At 45.5% G+C, this 17,298-nt stretch overlaps 1 protein-coding gene across 7 annotated transcripts in view; it reads left to right on the top strand.

Moving 5' to 3' along the window:
- traf7 (TNF receptor-associated factor 7) overlaps window positions 1-17,298 on the top strand; it is a 113,870-nt gene that overhangs the window by 59,297 nt on the left and 37,275 nt on the right. For 5 of the 7 annotated variants that reach the window (XM_063059331.1, XM_063059326.1, XM_063059327.1 and 2 more), the window contains exons 2-6: window positions 1,778-1,899; window positions 4,760-4,817; window positions 8,311-8,402; window positions 15,355-15,471; window positions 15,925-16,017. In XM_063059331.1, coding sequence (XP_062915401.1) covers window positions 1,819-1,899; window positions 4,760-4,817; window positions 8,311-8,402; window positions 15,355-15,471; window positions 15,925-16,017 — 441 coding nt within the window. In that variant the 5' untranslated portion in view covers window positions 1,778-1,818. Of the gene's footprint in view, window positions 1-1,777; window positions 1,900-4,694; window positions 4,818-8,310; window positions 8,403-14,778; window positions 14,864-15,354; window positions 15,472-15,924; window positions 16,018-17,298 lie in introns of those variants that run through there. The other 2 variants (XM_063059332.1, XM_063059333.1) reach the window with 2 other exon arrangements.

Here is a 17,298-nt window from a genome sequence, read left to right as displayed (position 1 = left end):
GCATTCTGTTATTTTACCGTGTTCTACCTCAGTGCACTGTGTAGTGATATGATCTGTATGAACAGTATGCAAGATAAGCTTTTCACGTTACCTTCATACGTTTGACAATAGTAAACAACTTCCATTAAACTTATTCCAGTTCTACCTATCACAGAGCACAGAGTATCTGTTTTGGGAGTTTAATGTCTGGCCTCCGAACAATGTGGCCTGCTACCTGCATCTAAGCCACACACACAAAGTGCTGGAAGAACTCAGCAAGTCAGGCTGCATCTATGGAAGGGAATAAACAGTGGACAATACGGGCCAAGACCTGCCATTAGGACTGATGAAGGGCTCTTTAAGTGAGGTCTTAAGAAGTTTTACTTTAAGCTGGGAAAAATTCTGATACTATATTGTACTGCATTGAGTTCCTAAGTTCATGGTTCCATAGAGCTCTGTTATATGAAGTTCTTGTTCTTTGTTCAGTATTGCCCATCCTCTGAGGGTTTTCAAGTCAACCACACATTACCACGTCCCTTTTTCTCTCTGAGGGGACATTAGTAAATGCGGTTGGCCATCTCCCCACACTGCCACAGAAATTTATTTCATCTTTCATGGTTCATGGTTCACGAAAATTATTCCAAGATTAAACTGCTTGTCATGAAGAGTGTTTGATGGCTCTGGGCCTGTATTTACTGGAATTTAGCAGAATGAGGAGTGACCTAGTTGAAACCTATCGATTGGTGAAAGGCCTTGATGTTTCCCTTGGTGGGGGATTCTAAGATCAGAGGACACAGCCTCTAAATAGAGGGACGTCCTTTTAGAACAGAGATGAGAAAATTTTTAGGCAGCGAGTGGTGAATCTGTGGAATTCATTGCCACAGGTGACTATGGAGGACAAGTCATTGGTATATTTAAGGCAGAGGTTGATAGATTCTTGATTGGTGAGGGCATGAAGCGATATGCAGGAAGGCAGGAGATTAGGGCTGAGAGGAAAAATGGATCAGCTATCAGCAGATTCAATGGGCCAAATGGCCTAATTCTTCTCTTATATCTTATGGTCTTTACTTATTTAAGGACGCACCATGGTAGCAGGCTGTTCTGGCCCAATGAGCCAGTGACACCCGTATGACCAATTAACCTACTAATCTGTCCGTCTTTGGGATGAGGAGGAGAGCCACACGTTCATGGGGAGAACGTACAAACTCCTTACGGGTAGTGGCGGGAATTGACCCTGGGTCGCTGGCGCTGTAGAGTGCGATGCTAACCGCTACGCTGCCGTACCGCCCCAAACGTTTGTTCGCAGTGTATCATCGTACAATTTGAACTGAACCTGTGTGTTGCTGAGCAATGTTGAAAGTACAAGGCTGATGATCAGCACATCTGAATAGTTTCTGCGATTACATTTTGACAAATGATTATTTAAGAGCATTGAAATAGACATGAAATGTCTCAGAGCTCCAGAGATTTGTTGATTAGGTAATTGCTACATTTGATGTGGTATAGTGGACCACTCTGTAGTGGGGAATACTTCTAAATTTTTATTCCATCTACTACATCACAACTTGCTGCATTGGCAGAATCGATCAATAAGTCTTCCATCAGAATGATATCCCATCATCTTCATAATGTTACTGAATTAATATTAGGAAGTGGTTTTTGATGCTTTCTTGCTCTTATGTTGTAGCAAACATTGTACTACTATCTGATATTATGTATTTAAAATTTTTTTTTACTTCACCAGTGAACTTAGTGGCTATATATTCAGTAACTTTCCTTTTTCTTTCTAATAACATAGGAAATGGACTTAAACTAGAAAACTGGCTGTTGTTCTAGATTATGACCTCAACCAAGAGCAATCGCTACCACCGTTTCTCTGGAGGTGTGACAAATATATCCACTGCTGACAGTACAAGCATTGTAAGTATCACACCTGAGCTCTCACCTGAAACAGAATCGTTGCTTGGGTAGAAAAACCCAAAAGCTTACGACTAACTTACTTTTTTGACGATGCCTTCTTTTTTTCCAAATGATGTTCTCCAAAATCTTAAAACAGATTGAATAATGCAACTCTTCTGCACACCACTGTTGTAACGTGTGGTAATTTGAGTTGCTGATGTCTTCCTGTCAGCTTGAACCAGTCTGGCCATTCTCCTCTGACCTCTCTCATTAACAAGGCACTTTCACCTACAGAATTGGATGTCTTTCTGTTTTTTGTTGCATTCTCTGTAAATTCTAAAGACTGTTGTGTGTGAAAATCCAAGGAGATCAACAGTTTCTGAGATACTCAAACCACCTGTCTGATACCAAGCAACACACATAAAAGTTGCTGGTGAATGCAGCAGGCCAGGCAGCATCTCTAGGAAGAGGTACAGTTGATGTTTCAGGCCAAGACCCTTTGTCAGGATGAATTGAAAGAAGAGCTAGCAAGAGATTTGAAGGTGGGGTGGGGGGAGATCCAAAATGATAGGAGAAGACAGGAGGGGGAGGGATGGAGCCAAGAGCTGGACAGGTGATTGGCAAAAGGGATATGAGAGGATCATGGGACAGGAGGCCTAGGGAGAAAGAAAGGAGGGGGTAAAGACCAGAGGATGGGCAAGGAGTATAGTGAGAGGGACAGAGAGAGGAAAAGGAGAGAGAGAGAAAAAGAATAATACATATATGGGAATGGGACGTGGAATTAAAATGTGTGGCCACTGGCTGATACCAACTATTATTCCATGGTCAAAGCAACTTAGATCACATTTCTTCCCCATTTTGATGTTTGGTCTGAACAACAACTGAACCTCTTGGCCATGTCTGTATGCTTTAATGCATTGAGTTGCTGCCACATGATTGGCTGATTAGATATTTCCATTAATAAGCAGGTGTACCTAATAAAGTGGCCACTGAGTGTACCTGACACTGGTAGAGAATGGGAACTGTGCAGGTCTCACTTAGGTAGAATTGGCTAAGGTTGAGGAAGACAATGAGACAATATTAGGGTGGGGAGAGGGGTAAATTTGCCCATGAAATTTTGCAGTCTTCCAGCAACTAGCTGTCTTACTAGCCAAAATATTCTGCAGCATCTGAGTGTGGCAAGGAAAGGATGATAAGGCTTCCACTGACATTTCCAATCACGTCAAGTGTATTGTCATATACATGCATACCACCCAACGAGACAATGTTTTTCCAGACCAGGGTGTAAAGCACAGTAGTATACATAACACACAGTACTTTAGTACAAATGAATTACACATAGATAAGGTAAAGTACAAAAATTAAATATTGTAGGATACAGTACAAATGATCCGGTGACACTTTGAATGTGACGCGGTAGGGAGTTTAGAAGCCTAATGGCCTTGGGGAAGAAACTGTTCCTCATCCGACCATTCTTGTTTTTATTCATCAGAGTCCACTGCCTGATGGTAGAAAGTCAAAGAGGATGCTGGGTGAATGGGTGGGATCCTTGATAATACTAGGGGCCCTGCGTATGCAGCGCTCCTGATAAGTGTCCCCGATGGATGGTAGGGAGACCTCTATGATCCTCTCAGCCATTCGCACAGTCCTTTGTAGGGACTTCTGGTCCAATGCTCCGCTACTCCCATACCAGATGGAGATGCAACTTGTGAGAACACTCTCAGTTGTGCTTCTGTGAAATTGAGTTAAGCTGGGGTGGGGAGGAGCCCTGCTTGTCTCAATCACCTCAGGAAGTGGGGGCACGGCTGTGCCTTTTTTTTCAGGGAGGTGATATTGGGGTATCAGTGATGTGAACTCCCAGAAACTCGGTGTCCTTAACTCTCTCTATGAAGGAGCCATGGATGTGCAGAGGGAGATGTTTTATCTGCACTTCCCGAAAGTCCAGAATCTTTCCTTGGTCTTCTCCACGTTTGGTGGAGAAGAAAAGATATAACTTCAGTTGCTGCTCTTACTGAATGTGTGCAGACGTTCGATGAGAATGACATTAGAGTTGACAGCAAACAACATTAACCTCCTTAAGTTATAGGTAGTACCCCACCATTTTATTATTTACTAAGTGTATTGTTACCATTTCCTTAATGGGTTATAGAATTTACCTTACAACTGGTGTCACGCTAACTGGTCTTTGAATCCCTATTTTCTTCCTTCCCCTCGCTTCTTAAGTAATGGCATTATGCCAGACGGCAGTCAGGAGATCTGTTATTTCCACAGCTGTCTCTTTCATTGGTGTGAAAGAGTAATTCGATTACATTAAATTTAAAGCATTATCATTTCGTAATAACCTCTCCCACATAGTTTGTGACACAGTAATTTTCAGAGTTCAAAGTAAATTTATTATCAAATTAGTTATACTGTACATCTCCATATAATACCCTGAGATTCATTTATCCTTCTAGTCACTGCTAATATCGTTAACATCGTTCCAGTACACTGCTATTAATTCACAATCGGGTTTATTATCACTGATGTGTCATGAAATCTGTTGTTTTTGCAGCAACATTACAGTGTAAGACATAAAACATTTACTATAAGCTACAATAAAAAATTAAATAGTGCAAAAAAGAAATAGCGGGGTAATGTTCATAGGCTCATGGACCATTGATAAATCTGATGGAAGAAGGGAAGAAGCTGTTCCGTAAATGTTGAGTGTATGTCTTTAAGCTCATGTACTTCCTTCTGGTACTATTATAGTATTTATTTGCTAATGAAACAATAAATGAGTCAATGTGAAAATCTGTCTTTCCCATTAATTGCAGAACCAGTCTACACCCTCCTTCTCAAACCCAAGAATTAAAGTTTTTTATTTTTCCTTCAAAAACAGACAAGAATGGAAACAACGTTTGGTCCAGCATATTCCACCGTCACCACCATCACTAAAGGTAAGCGAGAACAGGTGTGTGTGTGTGTGTGTGTGTCTCTCTCTCCCCCCTCCCCTCTCCCCTCTCCCCCTCCCCTCTCCCCTCTCCCCCTCCCCTCTCCCCCTCCCCTCTCCCCCTCCCCTCTCCCCCTCCTCTCCCCCCTCTCCCCCTCCCCTCTCCCCCTCCCCCCTCCCCTCTCCCCCTCCCCTCTCCCCCTCCCCCCTCCCCTCTCCCCCTCCCCTCTCCCCCCCTCCCCCTCCCCCTCCTCTCCCCCCTCTCCCCCTCCCCTCTCCCCTCTCCCCCCCTCTCCCCCCTCTCCCCCTCTCCCCTTCTCCCCCTCTCCCCTCTCCCCTCTCCCCTCCCCCCTCTCCCCTCTCCCCTCTCCCCTCTCCCCTCTCCCCTCTCCCCTCTCCCCTCTCCCCTCTCCCCTCTCCCCTCTCCCCCCTCCCCTCTCCCCCCCTCCCCCTCTCCCCCTCTCCCCTTCTCCCCCTCTCCCCCCTCCCCCTCTCCCCTCTCTCCTCCCCCCTCTCCCCTCTCCCCTCTCCCCTCTCCCCTCTCCCCTCTCCCCTCTCCCCTCTCCCCCCTCCCCTCTCCCCCCCTCCCCCTCTCCCCCTCTCCCCCTCTCCCCTCTCCCCCTCTCCCCTCTCCCCTCTCTCCTCCCCCCTCTCCCCTCTCCCCTCTCCCCTCTCCCCTCTCCCCTCTCCCCTCTCCCCTCTCCCCTCTCCCCTCTCCCCTCTCCCCTCTCCCCTCTCCCCTCCCCCCTCTCCCCTCTCCCCTCCCCTCTCCCCCTCTCCCCTCTCTCCTCCCCCTCTCCCCTCTCCCCTCTCCCCTCTCCCCTCTCCCCTCTCCCCTCTCCCCTCTCCCCTCTCCCCTCTCCCCTCTCCCCCTCCCCTCTCCCCTCTCCCCCTCCCCTCTCCCCCTCCTCTCCCCCCTCTCCCCCCTCTCCCCCTCCCCTCTCCCCTCTCCCCTCTCCCCCCTCCCCTCTCCCCCTCCCCCCTCCCCTCTCCCCCTCCCCCCTCCCCTCTCCCCCTCCCCCCTCCCCTCTCCCCCTCCCCTCTCCCCCTCCCCCCTCCCCTCTCCCCCTCCCCCCTCCCCTCTCCCCCTCCCCCCTCCCCTCTCCCCCTCCCCCTCCCCTCTCCCCCTCCCCTCTCCCCCTCCCCTCTCCCCCTCCCCCTCCCCCTCCCCTCTCCCCCTCCCCCTCCCCCTCCTCTCCCCCTCTCCCTCTCCCCTCTCCCCTCTCCCCCCTCCCCTCTCCCCCTCCCCTCTCCCCCTCCCCTCTCCCCCTCCCCTCTCCCTCTCCCCTCTCCCCCTCTCCCCCTCTCCCCCCCTCCCCCTCCCCCTCCTCTCCCCCCTCTCCCCCTCCCCTCTCCCCTCTCCCCCCTCCCCCCCCCCCCCTCTCCCCTCTCCCCCTCTCCCCTCTCCCCTCTCCCCTCTCCCCTCTCCCCTCTCCCCTCTCCCCTCTCCCCCCTCCCCTCTCCCCCCTCCCCTTCTCCCCCTCTCCCCCTCTCCCCTCTCCCCCTCTCCCCTCTCCCCTCTCCCCTCTCCCCTCTCCCCTCTCCCCCTCTCCCCTCTCCCCTCTCTCTCTCCCCCCTCTCCCCTCTCCCCTCTCCCCTCTCTCCTCCCCCCTCTCCCCTCTCCCCTCTCCCCTCCCCCCTCTCCCCTCTCCCCTCTCCCCTCTCCCCTCTCCCCTCTCCCCTCTCCCCTCTCCCCTCTCCCCTCTCCCCTCTCCCCTCTCCCCTCTCCCCTCTCCCCTCTCCCCTCTCCCCTCTCCCCTCTCCCCTCTCCCCTCTCCCCTCTCCCCTCCCCCCTCTCCCCTCTCCCCTCCCCTCTCCCCCTCTCTCCTCTCTCCTCCCCCTCTCCCCTCTCCCCTCTCCCCTCTCCCCTCTCCCCTCTCCCCCCTCTCCCTCTCCCCTCTCCCCTCTCCCCCCTCCCCTCTCCCCCTCCCCCCTCCCCTCTCCCCCTCCCCTCTCCCTCTCCCCTCTCCCCCTCTCCCCCCCTCCCCCTCCCCCTCCTCTCCCCCCTCTCCCCCTCCCCTCTCCCCTCTCCCCCCTCTCCCCCCCTCTCCCCTCTCCCCCTCCCCTCTCCCCTCCCCCCTCTCCCATCTCCCGTTCTGTCTCTCTCTCTCTCATCTGAATGTTTAGTTATCTCCATAAAATTGATGCATCTTTTCTTATTCTAATCTAATAAGACACAGTTACTGTGCACCATCATACAAAAATCAAGAGTTAATCTTGGTAGGAACATAAGTTACGCCTAGGAGACACAGGAGACTACGGATGCTGAAATCTGTAGCCAAATGCAAATTGCTGGAGGATCTCAGCAAATTAGGCAGTACCTGTAGAAGGAAATGGACAGTCGAAGCTTCACAGGTCCAGAATCTTCACCTGTTTCTTCTTTGTGATCTTGCATGTTTTACTCTTTAGAGTGAGGTAGTTATCAGAGACTGCAGGGTTCATAAAAATAAACTTATGCCTTGCAAGGCTGACAGTTTTTTTCAAGTAATTCACAAAGGAATATCTTTGTTATGAAGTTTAAGGGAAACTTTGCTAAAGCTGTTGTAAAAGGATGTGGAAGCATTGGAAAGGGTGCAGAGGAGATTTACCAGGATGCTGCCTGGTTTAGAAAGTATGCATTATGATCAGAGATTAAAGGAGCTAGGGCTTTACTCTTTGGAGAGAAGGAGGATGAGAGGAGACATGATAGAGGTGTACAAGATAGTAAGAGGAATAGATAGAGTGGATAGCCAGCGCCTCTTCCCCAGGGCACCACTGCTCAATACAAGAGGACATGGCTTTAAGATAAGGGGAGGGAAGTTCAAGGGGGATATTAGAGGAAGGTTTTTTACTCAGAGAGTGGTTGGTGCGTGGAATGCACTGCCTGAGTCAGTGGTGGAGGCACATACACTAGTGAAGTTTAAGAGACTACTAGACAGGTATATGGAGGAATCTAAGGTGGGGGCTTATATGGGAGGCAGGGTTTGAGGGACGGCACAACATTGTGGGCCGAAGGGCCTGTACTGTGCTGTACTATTCTATGTCTAAAACGGTACCTGGAACTTGTAGATTGAGGGCAAGTTACTGAAATCCAGTCTCCTAACCTGCTGAGGGGCAATGTATTGATAAATAATTTGTCTCTTCCAGTCTAATGTACTGTTTCACATGTTCACAAGTTAGTCTCCTCTGCATAGAGAAACCAAACATGATCACGTTACAGAGCATCTGTGTTCATTCTGCAGGAGTAACCCTGAGCTCCCTAGTGCCTGCATTTTAATTTTCCATTCCATGTCCGCTCTACTGGTCAGTAGACTCCTGCACCATTACACTGAGGCCTAACCAAGCTTGAGGAACACTACCTCATCAGTCATCTGGGCACGTTGCATCCTTCAGACCTGATTGTTTTTATTCCCTTCCCCCCCACCACCGATACTTTCAACATTTTTTGTGTAGAATTCAATGTGCTGTCTTCTCATGATTTTAAAATGAAGGTGAAATCATTTTACCTATTTCATATACAGCTGATGGAACAAATACTTTCAAGCAGCATCGGAGGACTCCATCTTCCTCGAGCACACTGGCGTATTCACCCCGGGATGAGGATGATGCAATGGTATGTACTTTATTGATGCCCTAAGCTTTTCTCTTCTTCCAGACCTATTGCTCAACTGCTCCAGATTTAAAAACCAGACATAATCCTAATATATCTATATATAATGAGAGAGAGAGAGAGAGACTGTCCATGGCCTCCTCTTGTGCCAAGATCAGCAACATGGAGGAGCAGCACACTATATTCCATCTGGGTAGCCTTCAACCTGATGGTATGAATATTGATTTCTCCTTCCAGTTAAAAAACTGAATTTTCCTCCCCCTCCCCTTTTCTGTTCTCCACTTTGGCCTCTTATCTGCCTATCACCTCCTCCTGGGCCCCTCCCCCTTCCCTTTCTCCTCTGGTCCACTCTCCTCTCCTATCAGAATTCTTCCTCTCCAGCTCTTTATCTTTCCAACCCACCTGGCTTCACCTATCACCTTCTAGCTATCCACCTTCCCCCGCCCCCCCCCACCTTTTTATTCTGGCATTTTACCCCTTCCTTTCCAGTCTCGAAGAAGGGTTTCGGCCAGAAACGTTCATTTCCAAAGATGCTGTCTGACCTGCTGAGTTCTTCCAGCAACTTGTGTGTATTGCTTTGGATTTCCAGCAGCTGCAGTCCTCTTTATATTTTTATTTAATTAGGGTAGGGCATAAATCGTGAAGTAAACCATGAGTGATAGAGCCCAAGGAAGTATTGAGGACCAGAAAGACCGTAGATCCCTAAAAAGGGCAATGCAGGTAGATAAGGTAGAAAAAGGCATCTGAGATGCTGGCCTTAATTGATCAGGACATAGCGTAGAAAAGAGCACTGGAGATCATGATACAACTTTCAAAACTTTGGTTATCGGCACCCAATTGCCCACCATTGAGAACATCTACTATAAATAAACGCTGCCTGGGCAGGGTGAAAAGCATTATCAGGGATGCATCTCACCCTAACCATGGACTTTTTACTCTCCTCCCATCCGGTAGGCGCTACAGGAGCCTCCGCTCCCGCACCAGCAGGCACAGGAAGAGCTTCTTCCCTGAGGCTGTGACCCTGCTGAACCTCACGTCACAGCGCTAAGCTGTATTGTACTGTCTCAGTACTTTTATATTTGTGTGCTGTAGCACTTTTTTCGCAGTTATTTTGCAAATAACACTATTCTTTGCATTTCTGGTCAGATGCTAAATGCATTTCATTGGCTTTGTATCTGTACTCGGCACAATGACAATAAAGTTGAATCTAATCTAATTAGGTTGTCACTGTCTGTAAGGAGTTTTTATATTCTCCTCGTGACCGCATGGGTTTCCTCCAGATGCTCCAGTTTCCTCCCACATTCCAAAGGTGTACAGTTAGGGTGAAAGAATTGTGGTTATGCTGTGTTGTCACTTATCGGCTGCCCAGCGCAATCCACTGATTTGATTTGATGCAAACGATTCATTTCACTATATGTATCAATGTACATGTGACAATTAAAGCTAATCTTTAATCTTCAATCAGTTGGAGGTTTGGTCACCACACTTTAGGAGAGACATAAATACACTGGCGAGGGCTTGGAGAAGAATTTGCCAGGATGTTGCCTAGGTCGGGTAAGACTGCGTAGGCTGGGTTTGTTTTCCTTGAGGCTGAGGAGAGACCTGATAGAGTGGTTAGTGTAAAAGTTAGTATAAAAGAAATATCTCAAACTAGAAGATATACAGTGCCTATATAAAAAAAAATTCAACCCCCACCTCCTGGAAGTTTTTGTGTTTTATTGTTTTACAACATTGAGTCACAATGGATTTAATTTGGCTTTTTTGACACAGATCGACAGAAAAAGACTCTTTTTGTGTCGAAGGTGAAAACGGATCTCTACAAAGTGATCTAAATTAATTACAAATATAAAACACAAAGTAATTGATTGCATAAGTATTCACCCCCTTCAAGTCAGTGTTTAGTAGATGCACCTTTGGCGCAATTACAGTCTTGAGTCTGTGTCCTCCCTTACCACCATTCAGGGCCCCAAACAGTCCTTCCAGGTGAGGCGACACTTCACCTGTGAGTCAGCTGGGGTGATATACTGCGTCCGGTGCTCCCAATGTGGGCTTTTATATATTGGCGAGACCTGACACAGACTGGGAGACTGCTTTGCTGAACACCTACGCTCTGTCCACCAGAGAAAGCAGGATCTCCCAGTGGCCACACATTTTAATTCCACATCCCATTCCCATTCTGACATGTCTATCCACTGTAAAGATGAAGCCACACTCAGGTTGGAGGAACAACACCTTATATTCCGTCTGAGTAGCCTCCAACCTGATGGCATGAACATCGTCTTCTCTAACTTCCGCTAATGCCCCACCTCCCCCTCGTACCCCATCTGTTACTTATTTTTATACACACATTCTTTCTCTCACTCTCCTTTTTCTCCCTCTGTCCCTCTGAATATACCCCTTGCCCATCCTCTGTGTTCCCCCACCCTCCCCGTCTTTCTTCCTGGACCTCCTGTCCCATGATCCTCTCATATCCCTTTTGCCTATCATCTGTCCAGCTCTTGGCTCCATCCCTCCCCCTCCTGTCTTCTATCATTTTGGATCTCCCCTTCCCGCTCCAACTTTCAAATCTCTTACTCACTCTTCCTTCAGTTAGTCCTGACGAAGGGTCTCGGCCTGAAACATCGACTGCACCTCTTCCTAGAGATGCTGCCTGGCCTGCTGCGTTCACCAACAACTTTGATGTGTGTTGCTTGAGTCTGTGCGGATAGGTCTCTATCAGCTTTGCACATCTGGACACTGCAATTTTTCCCTATTCTTCTTTACAAAACTGCTCAAGTCTGTCAGATTGCATGGGGATTGTGAGTGAACAGCCTTTTTCAAGTTCAACCACGAATTCTCAATTAGATTGAGGTCTGGACTCTGACTTGGCCACTACAGGTCATTAACTTTGTTGTTTTTAAGCCATTCCTGTGTAGCTTTGGCTTTATGCTTAGGGTCATTGTCTTGCCTCTCTTACTCTTTGCCACTCTCCCATCTCAGCCACTGAAGCTTGTAACTCCTCTAGAGCTGTCCTAGGTCTCTTGGTGGCCTCCCTCACTAGTCCCCCTTTTACACGGTCACTCAGTTTTCGAGGACATCCTGCTCTCGGCAGATTTACAGCTGTGCCATATTCTTTCCATTTCTTGATGCTTGACTTAACTGCCGTCCAAGGGATATTCAGTGACTTGGAAATTTTCTTGTATCCAACTCCTGACGTGTTTTTCAAAAACCTTTTCATAGAGTTGTTTAGAGTGTTCTTTTGTCTTCATGGTTTAGATTTTGCCAGGATATTGACCCACTAACAGTTGGACCTTCCAGATACAGGTGTATATTTGCCCGAATCAATTGAAACACCTTGACTACACACGGGTCTCGAAAAACAGATCTCAATTTAACTAATTCTGTGACTTCTAAAACCAATTGGCAGCACCATTTGATGATTCGGAGTGTCATATTAAAAGGGCCGGGGGGGGGAGGATGAATACTTGTGCAATCAATTATTTTGTGTGTTATATTTGTAATTAATTTAGGTCACTTTGTAGAGATCTATTTTCACTTTGACACAAAAGAGTGTTTTTCTGTTATCAGTGTCAAAAAAGCCAAATTCAATCCACTGTGATTCAATATTGTAAAACAAAACAATAAAACATGAAAACTTCTGGCGGTGGGGGAGGTTTGAATACTTTTGATAAACACGGTATGTTTAAGAAGGTAATGAGTTAGTTGGTTAGGGAAAAATCTGAGGAATTTTTTTCACTTCAAGGGTGTTTGCAATTGGAACACCCTGCCCGAGAAGGTGGTGGAGCCAAGTAATTGCACACATAATTTAATATGAATCTGGATGAGCATTTGAATCACCAAGACATATAGGTTATGGACCACTTGCTGGAAAGTGGAATGATTATAAATAGATACTAGATGATTGGCATGGACGTGGTGGGTCAAAGGGTCTATCTCTGACCTGTGCGACTCTTAAAAATGACTTTATCCGCAATCCTGTATCTACTTGAAGAACCCCAGTTCTTCAATGTTTTTAAAAATATTAGATATATTATGAAATTCTCCCCTACCCAAATGCTTTAGTTTTCTTGGCAACTTGTTCTGCTGTGTTGGTACATCAAACTGTTATCTCTCTGGCTTCCTGCTAATGTTCCTACTTCCTTCCTGTAGACAGATAAAACTGAACACCGCCTCACGGGATCCAGTTAGAACTTACTGTTTACGGCATCTCTTTCCTCGGCTTTGAAGTTGTATCCTTAGCTGTATGAACCAATATTTGTATTTACTATGTTCACCACCTCATGTGCCAGATTCCCTAAAATATCTCCCCTTCTATTACCTCGTGTATTCTCACACTCTCGCTGCCACATGGATTGGCACAACATGGTGGGGCCGAAGATGCAGTTCTGTGTTCTACCTCATGATCTCATGCTTCTTCACACTGGACCCCATTTGCCATCTTTCTGCCTATTCATGCCCTGGATGACGTTGTGTTCATTTGCATCATTTTCTACTGCATCCAATTTGTTATCATTTTCAGAAAGAGGTACCTTGGGCAATATACCACTCTCTAAGTAGTTTGTAAGTACCTTAACTCATCTCATGTGACTCGGCTGATGGCCACTAGGTGTAGAGATTAGGTACAGGAGCGGAACCCGGTGCAGTCTTCCACTGTTGTAGCCCATCCACTTCAAGGTTCGACATGTTGTGCGTTCAGAGATGTTCTTCCGCACACCACGGTTGTAACACGTGGTTGTCTGAGTTACTGTTGCCTTGTCAGCCTGAACCAGTCTGGCCATTCTCCTTTGACCTCTCTCATTATCAAGGCATTTTCACCCACAGAACTGACACTCACTGGATGCTCTTACTGTTTTTTGCACCGATCTCGTAAACTCTAGAGGATGGTGTGTGTGAAAATCCCAGGAGATCGTCAGTTTCTGAGGTACTAAAACCACCAACAATCAGTCACATAGATCAGATTGACTTCCCCAGTCTGATGTTTGGCCTGAACAACATCTGAACCTCTTGACCATGTCCGCATGCTTTTATGCGTTGAATTGTTGCCACTTGATTGGCTGATCAGATATTTGCATTAATGAGAAGGTGTACCTAATAAAGTGGTCACTGAATATATTTTCTTACTTCATACCAGTTCTTTCCCACCACCCAAAATCCTGTTTAACTGTCTGGCATTTATCCACACTTAGTTTCAGTTTCCCCATGGGTCTGCAGCTTGTGAATCTGTTTGTCGTATGGGCTGGTATTCAATACTTTCCTGAAGCATAGGCAGATAATAACTCCAATGAATATCACTTGTACACTTGTTTACAGCTAAAAGAAACAACATTCCTCTGGGATAAAAATGCAAAACACAGCATGTATATCACACAGCTCATAAAATAATATTAACGCAATAATATTCATCTTCATAATGTACCTTGTCGTATGACGTGGGCAATCATGGTCTATGACTGTGATTGTTCTTGGCAAATTCTACAGAAGCGGTTTGCTATTGTCTTCTTCTGGGCAGTGTCCTTACAAGACAGGTGACCCCAGCCATTATCAATACTTTCAAAGATTGTCTGCCCGGTGTCAGTGGTCGCATAACCAGGATTTGTGATGTGCACCGGCTGCTCATACGACCATCCACCACCTGCTCCCGTGGTTTCACGTGACCCTGACTGGGGTGGGGAGGCTAAGCAGGTGCTACTCCTTGCTCAAGGGTGACCTACAGGCTAGCGGAGGGAAGGAGCTCCTCACACCTTTGGTGGAGACAAATCTCCACCCCGCCTTCCACACAATAATATTAACATATAATTTTAAAAATCTGTAGATATACAAATTGCCATTAATGCATATACAACATATAATTAAATATACAACAGTATAATGCTACTGGTGCTGTCATAAACAGTGTGTGCTGTGTGGTAGCAAGGTGCTCAGAAGTCTTGCAGTATCAGGGAAGAAGCTGTTACCCAGCCTAAATGTCCTTGATCTTTTTTTGCCTGTATAATTTGCACACCTCATATTTTTAAAAAAGACTATTTGTCTTTTGCCCTTCCTAGCAGCTCCTCACTCTGCCTTGGTTCAGACAAATTAAATAGTTTGTTATTCATACGGCTAGTTTGTATTATTAAGTCTTCCTCTGGGATTTTCTTGGCTTATTTTAAGTACCATCTTAATTGCTAATCTGTTTCCAAGCACAAGACAAACTTTCGCGTAGACATCTCTGTAAAGTCTGCTGATGGCATACGTTATTGCCCTCAGTAAGGCCCCCAGTACAGGAAATGGCAAAGTGCGTCGCATGTTAATTGAATGGCAGGAAATCACCAGATTTAGTGGAACAGAAAAAACTTGGCAAAAGGTTCGCAGTGATTAGCTCAAGTGTGGCTGCACAATGCCTATGTTGTCATTGTTAGCCCAGCCAGTGCCTTTGCTAGGGTTTAAGAAAATGGAGACAAGACAACTTTAATTCAATTTACAAGGTAAATTCTTCTCTTTTTTTAGCTGGGACTGTAAGTTCCTGGATTTTCCTTTGCTACGCTTTCCAATTATCATTGCAAGATTTAACTGTATTTGAGTCTCTAATTTTGATGTGCTCTCCCCAGGATTTGAGATCTTGCAATATTAGCTTATATGGCTGAAGTTTTACAGAACAGCAAAACAGTTTGTAGTCTCAATCTCCCGTTGGAACTGCAGAGTTGTACTTATTCATTGAATATATTCATATTTGTTTAAAGGGCAGAACTAAAACTTTCTACCAAATTCATTAGAGTATTTTAATAGCTACTTTAATATAAAGATCACTATCAGATTGGACATTTGTCAGTTTCAAAAGTGGACATTTAAATATTGGCTACTTCTCTTTGTAGGCAATCAAAATGGTGTCTGTAGTAATGATCAGTGTGGCTCTAGTTAACATTAATTCTCTGTGTTTGACGCAAAGATTGCGACTGATGGTGATGTCTTTTTGTAGCCTCCAATCAGTACTCCGCGTCGGTCAGATTCCGCCATCTCTGTACGGTCCCTGCACTCGGAATCGAGCATGTCTCTCCGATCTACGTTTTCCCTTCATGAAGAGGAAGATGAGCAGGTACGAGCACATCGTGTCAGTTTTGGAAAGGGAGAGAAAACAAGCTGAGAGTTCTTTTTAACGTGGCAGTGGGCGTGAACCGAAGTTACTCAACGTTGAGTGTGTTTTATACACCAAGTGAAATGATTGTCTAAATCTGAAGTTGGGGTGCAATAGTCAAACTACATCAAAAATATATCGACGTTGGGTTAATGTACAACTGTTTTAACAATCTGGATGATTGTTGAAATAATTATTTGTCAGATATTTAGAATCTTCTATTTAACGAATCCATTTTCAAGATAGCAGGATGAATCACTGGTGAAATGCATGAATTCTAAAGTTAAGCTGATTTATGATTCCTAAGAAGTAAAATGTAGCTAATAACTTATCAGTATGTTACGAAAATGTGATGTTTCTCTCTTGTATTTCATATGGTGATTACCTGTGTTTTGCGATTTGGTCTTGTTCCAGGAACTTCTGGTTTTTGCAGAACAGCCTTCGGTAAAATTATGTTGCCAACTTTGCTGCAGTGTGTTCAAAGATCCTGTCATCACGACATGTGGAGTAAGCAAATCTACTCTCAAAATCATTTAAGTTCCTGAATGCATTCATGGCTTGTTTGTATTATGGGATAACTTGCTATTAATATTTATAAGCCAAGCAGCAGCAATTCTGCCATTAAGCATCTAGGCAAATTATTAGTGGAGAAATTCTACATAATATCCATTTCATTGAGAAATACACTCAGTGGCCACTTTATTAGGTACACCTGTACATCTATTTGTTAATGCAAATATCTACTCAGTCAATCATGTGGCAGCAGCTCAATGTATAAAAGCATGCAGACACGGGCATGAGGTTCAGTTGTTTTCACCCACAGAGTGATCAAAGAATAGCCAGACTGGTTCAAGCTGACGGGAAGAGGGCAGCAGCTCAAATAATCATGCGTGCAGATGAGCATCTTTGAACGCACAACGTGTAGAACCTTGGAGTGGATGGGCTACAGCAGCAGAAGACCACAAACATACACTCAGTGGCCACTTTATTAGGTACTGGAAGTAACTAATAAAGTAAGCACTGGATATATCCACAGAGTAATATAGAAGCATTTGTCTGACCATATTTTCAGTTGCAGTCCTATGCTAAGACTGGAAAAGGGGTAGATAGTGTGAATAATTTTCCTCTAACTATTTCTGTTGGGCAACTTTATGTAGTAAGAGTTCACTTCAAATGGTTGTTGGAATTTCTGATACTTGTCTTTTGCGAGGAGGTTTTTACTTTGTCAGAATATGAAGTGGGATGTAAATAGTACTCCACGTTAATATGTCGATTGAAAAGGAAAGAAAGGTAACAAATTCAAAGTCAAAGTACAAGGAGCATAATTTTAAGGTGATTCGAGGGATGTCAGTCAAAGGTAAATTTATTATTAAAGTATGTGTATGTCACCAAATGCTATCCTGAGGTTTTCTTGTTTTTTACACAGAGTGTTTTTAGAGAGTAGTGTATGCATAGAGAGCCCTGTCAGGGTTGGTGGTAGAGACAGATCCATCAGGGACATGTAAGAAACTCTTAGATAAGCACTTGGATGATAGAAAACTGGAGGGCTATGTAGGAGGGAAGAGGTAGGTTAATCTTTAGAGTAGGTTAAAAGGTCAGCAGGAGAGCATTGTGTTGCAATGTTATAAGTTATAACTTCATTATCAAAGTACATATATGTTATCATATGCCACCTTGAGATTCATTTCCTTGCAGGCATTTACAGGAAAATAAAGAAATACAATAGAATTTATAAAACGCTATACTTAAAGACTGACAAATATCCACTGTGCAAAAAAAGTCTAATTA

Source organism: Mobula hypostoma, chromosome 9 (assembly GCF_963921235.1).
Source record: "Mobula hypostoma chromosome 9, sMobHyp1.1, whole genome shotgun sequence".
In the NCBI taxonomy this organism is placed as follows: Eukaryota; Metazoa; Chordata; class Chondrichthyes; order Myliobatiformes; family Myliobatidae; genus Mobula; species Mobula hypostoma.
Note: the sequence above shows the minus strand (reverse complement) of the source record. Positions and strands in the feature narration are given on the sequence as shown.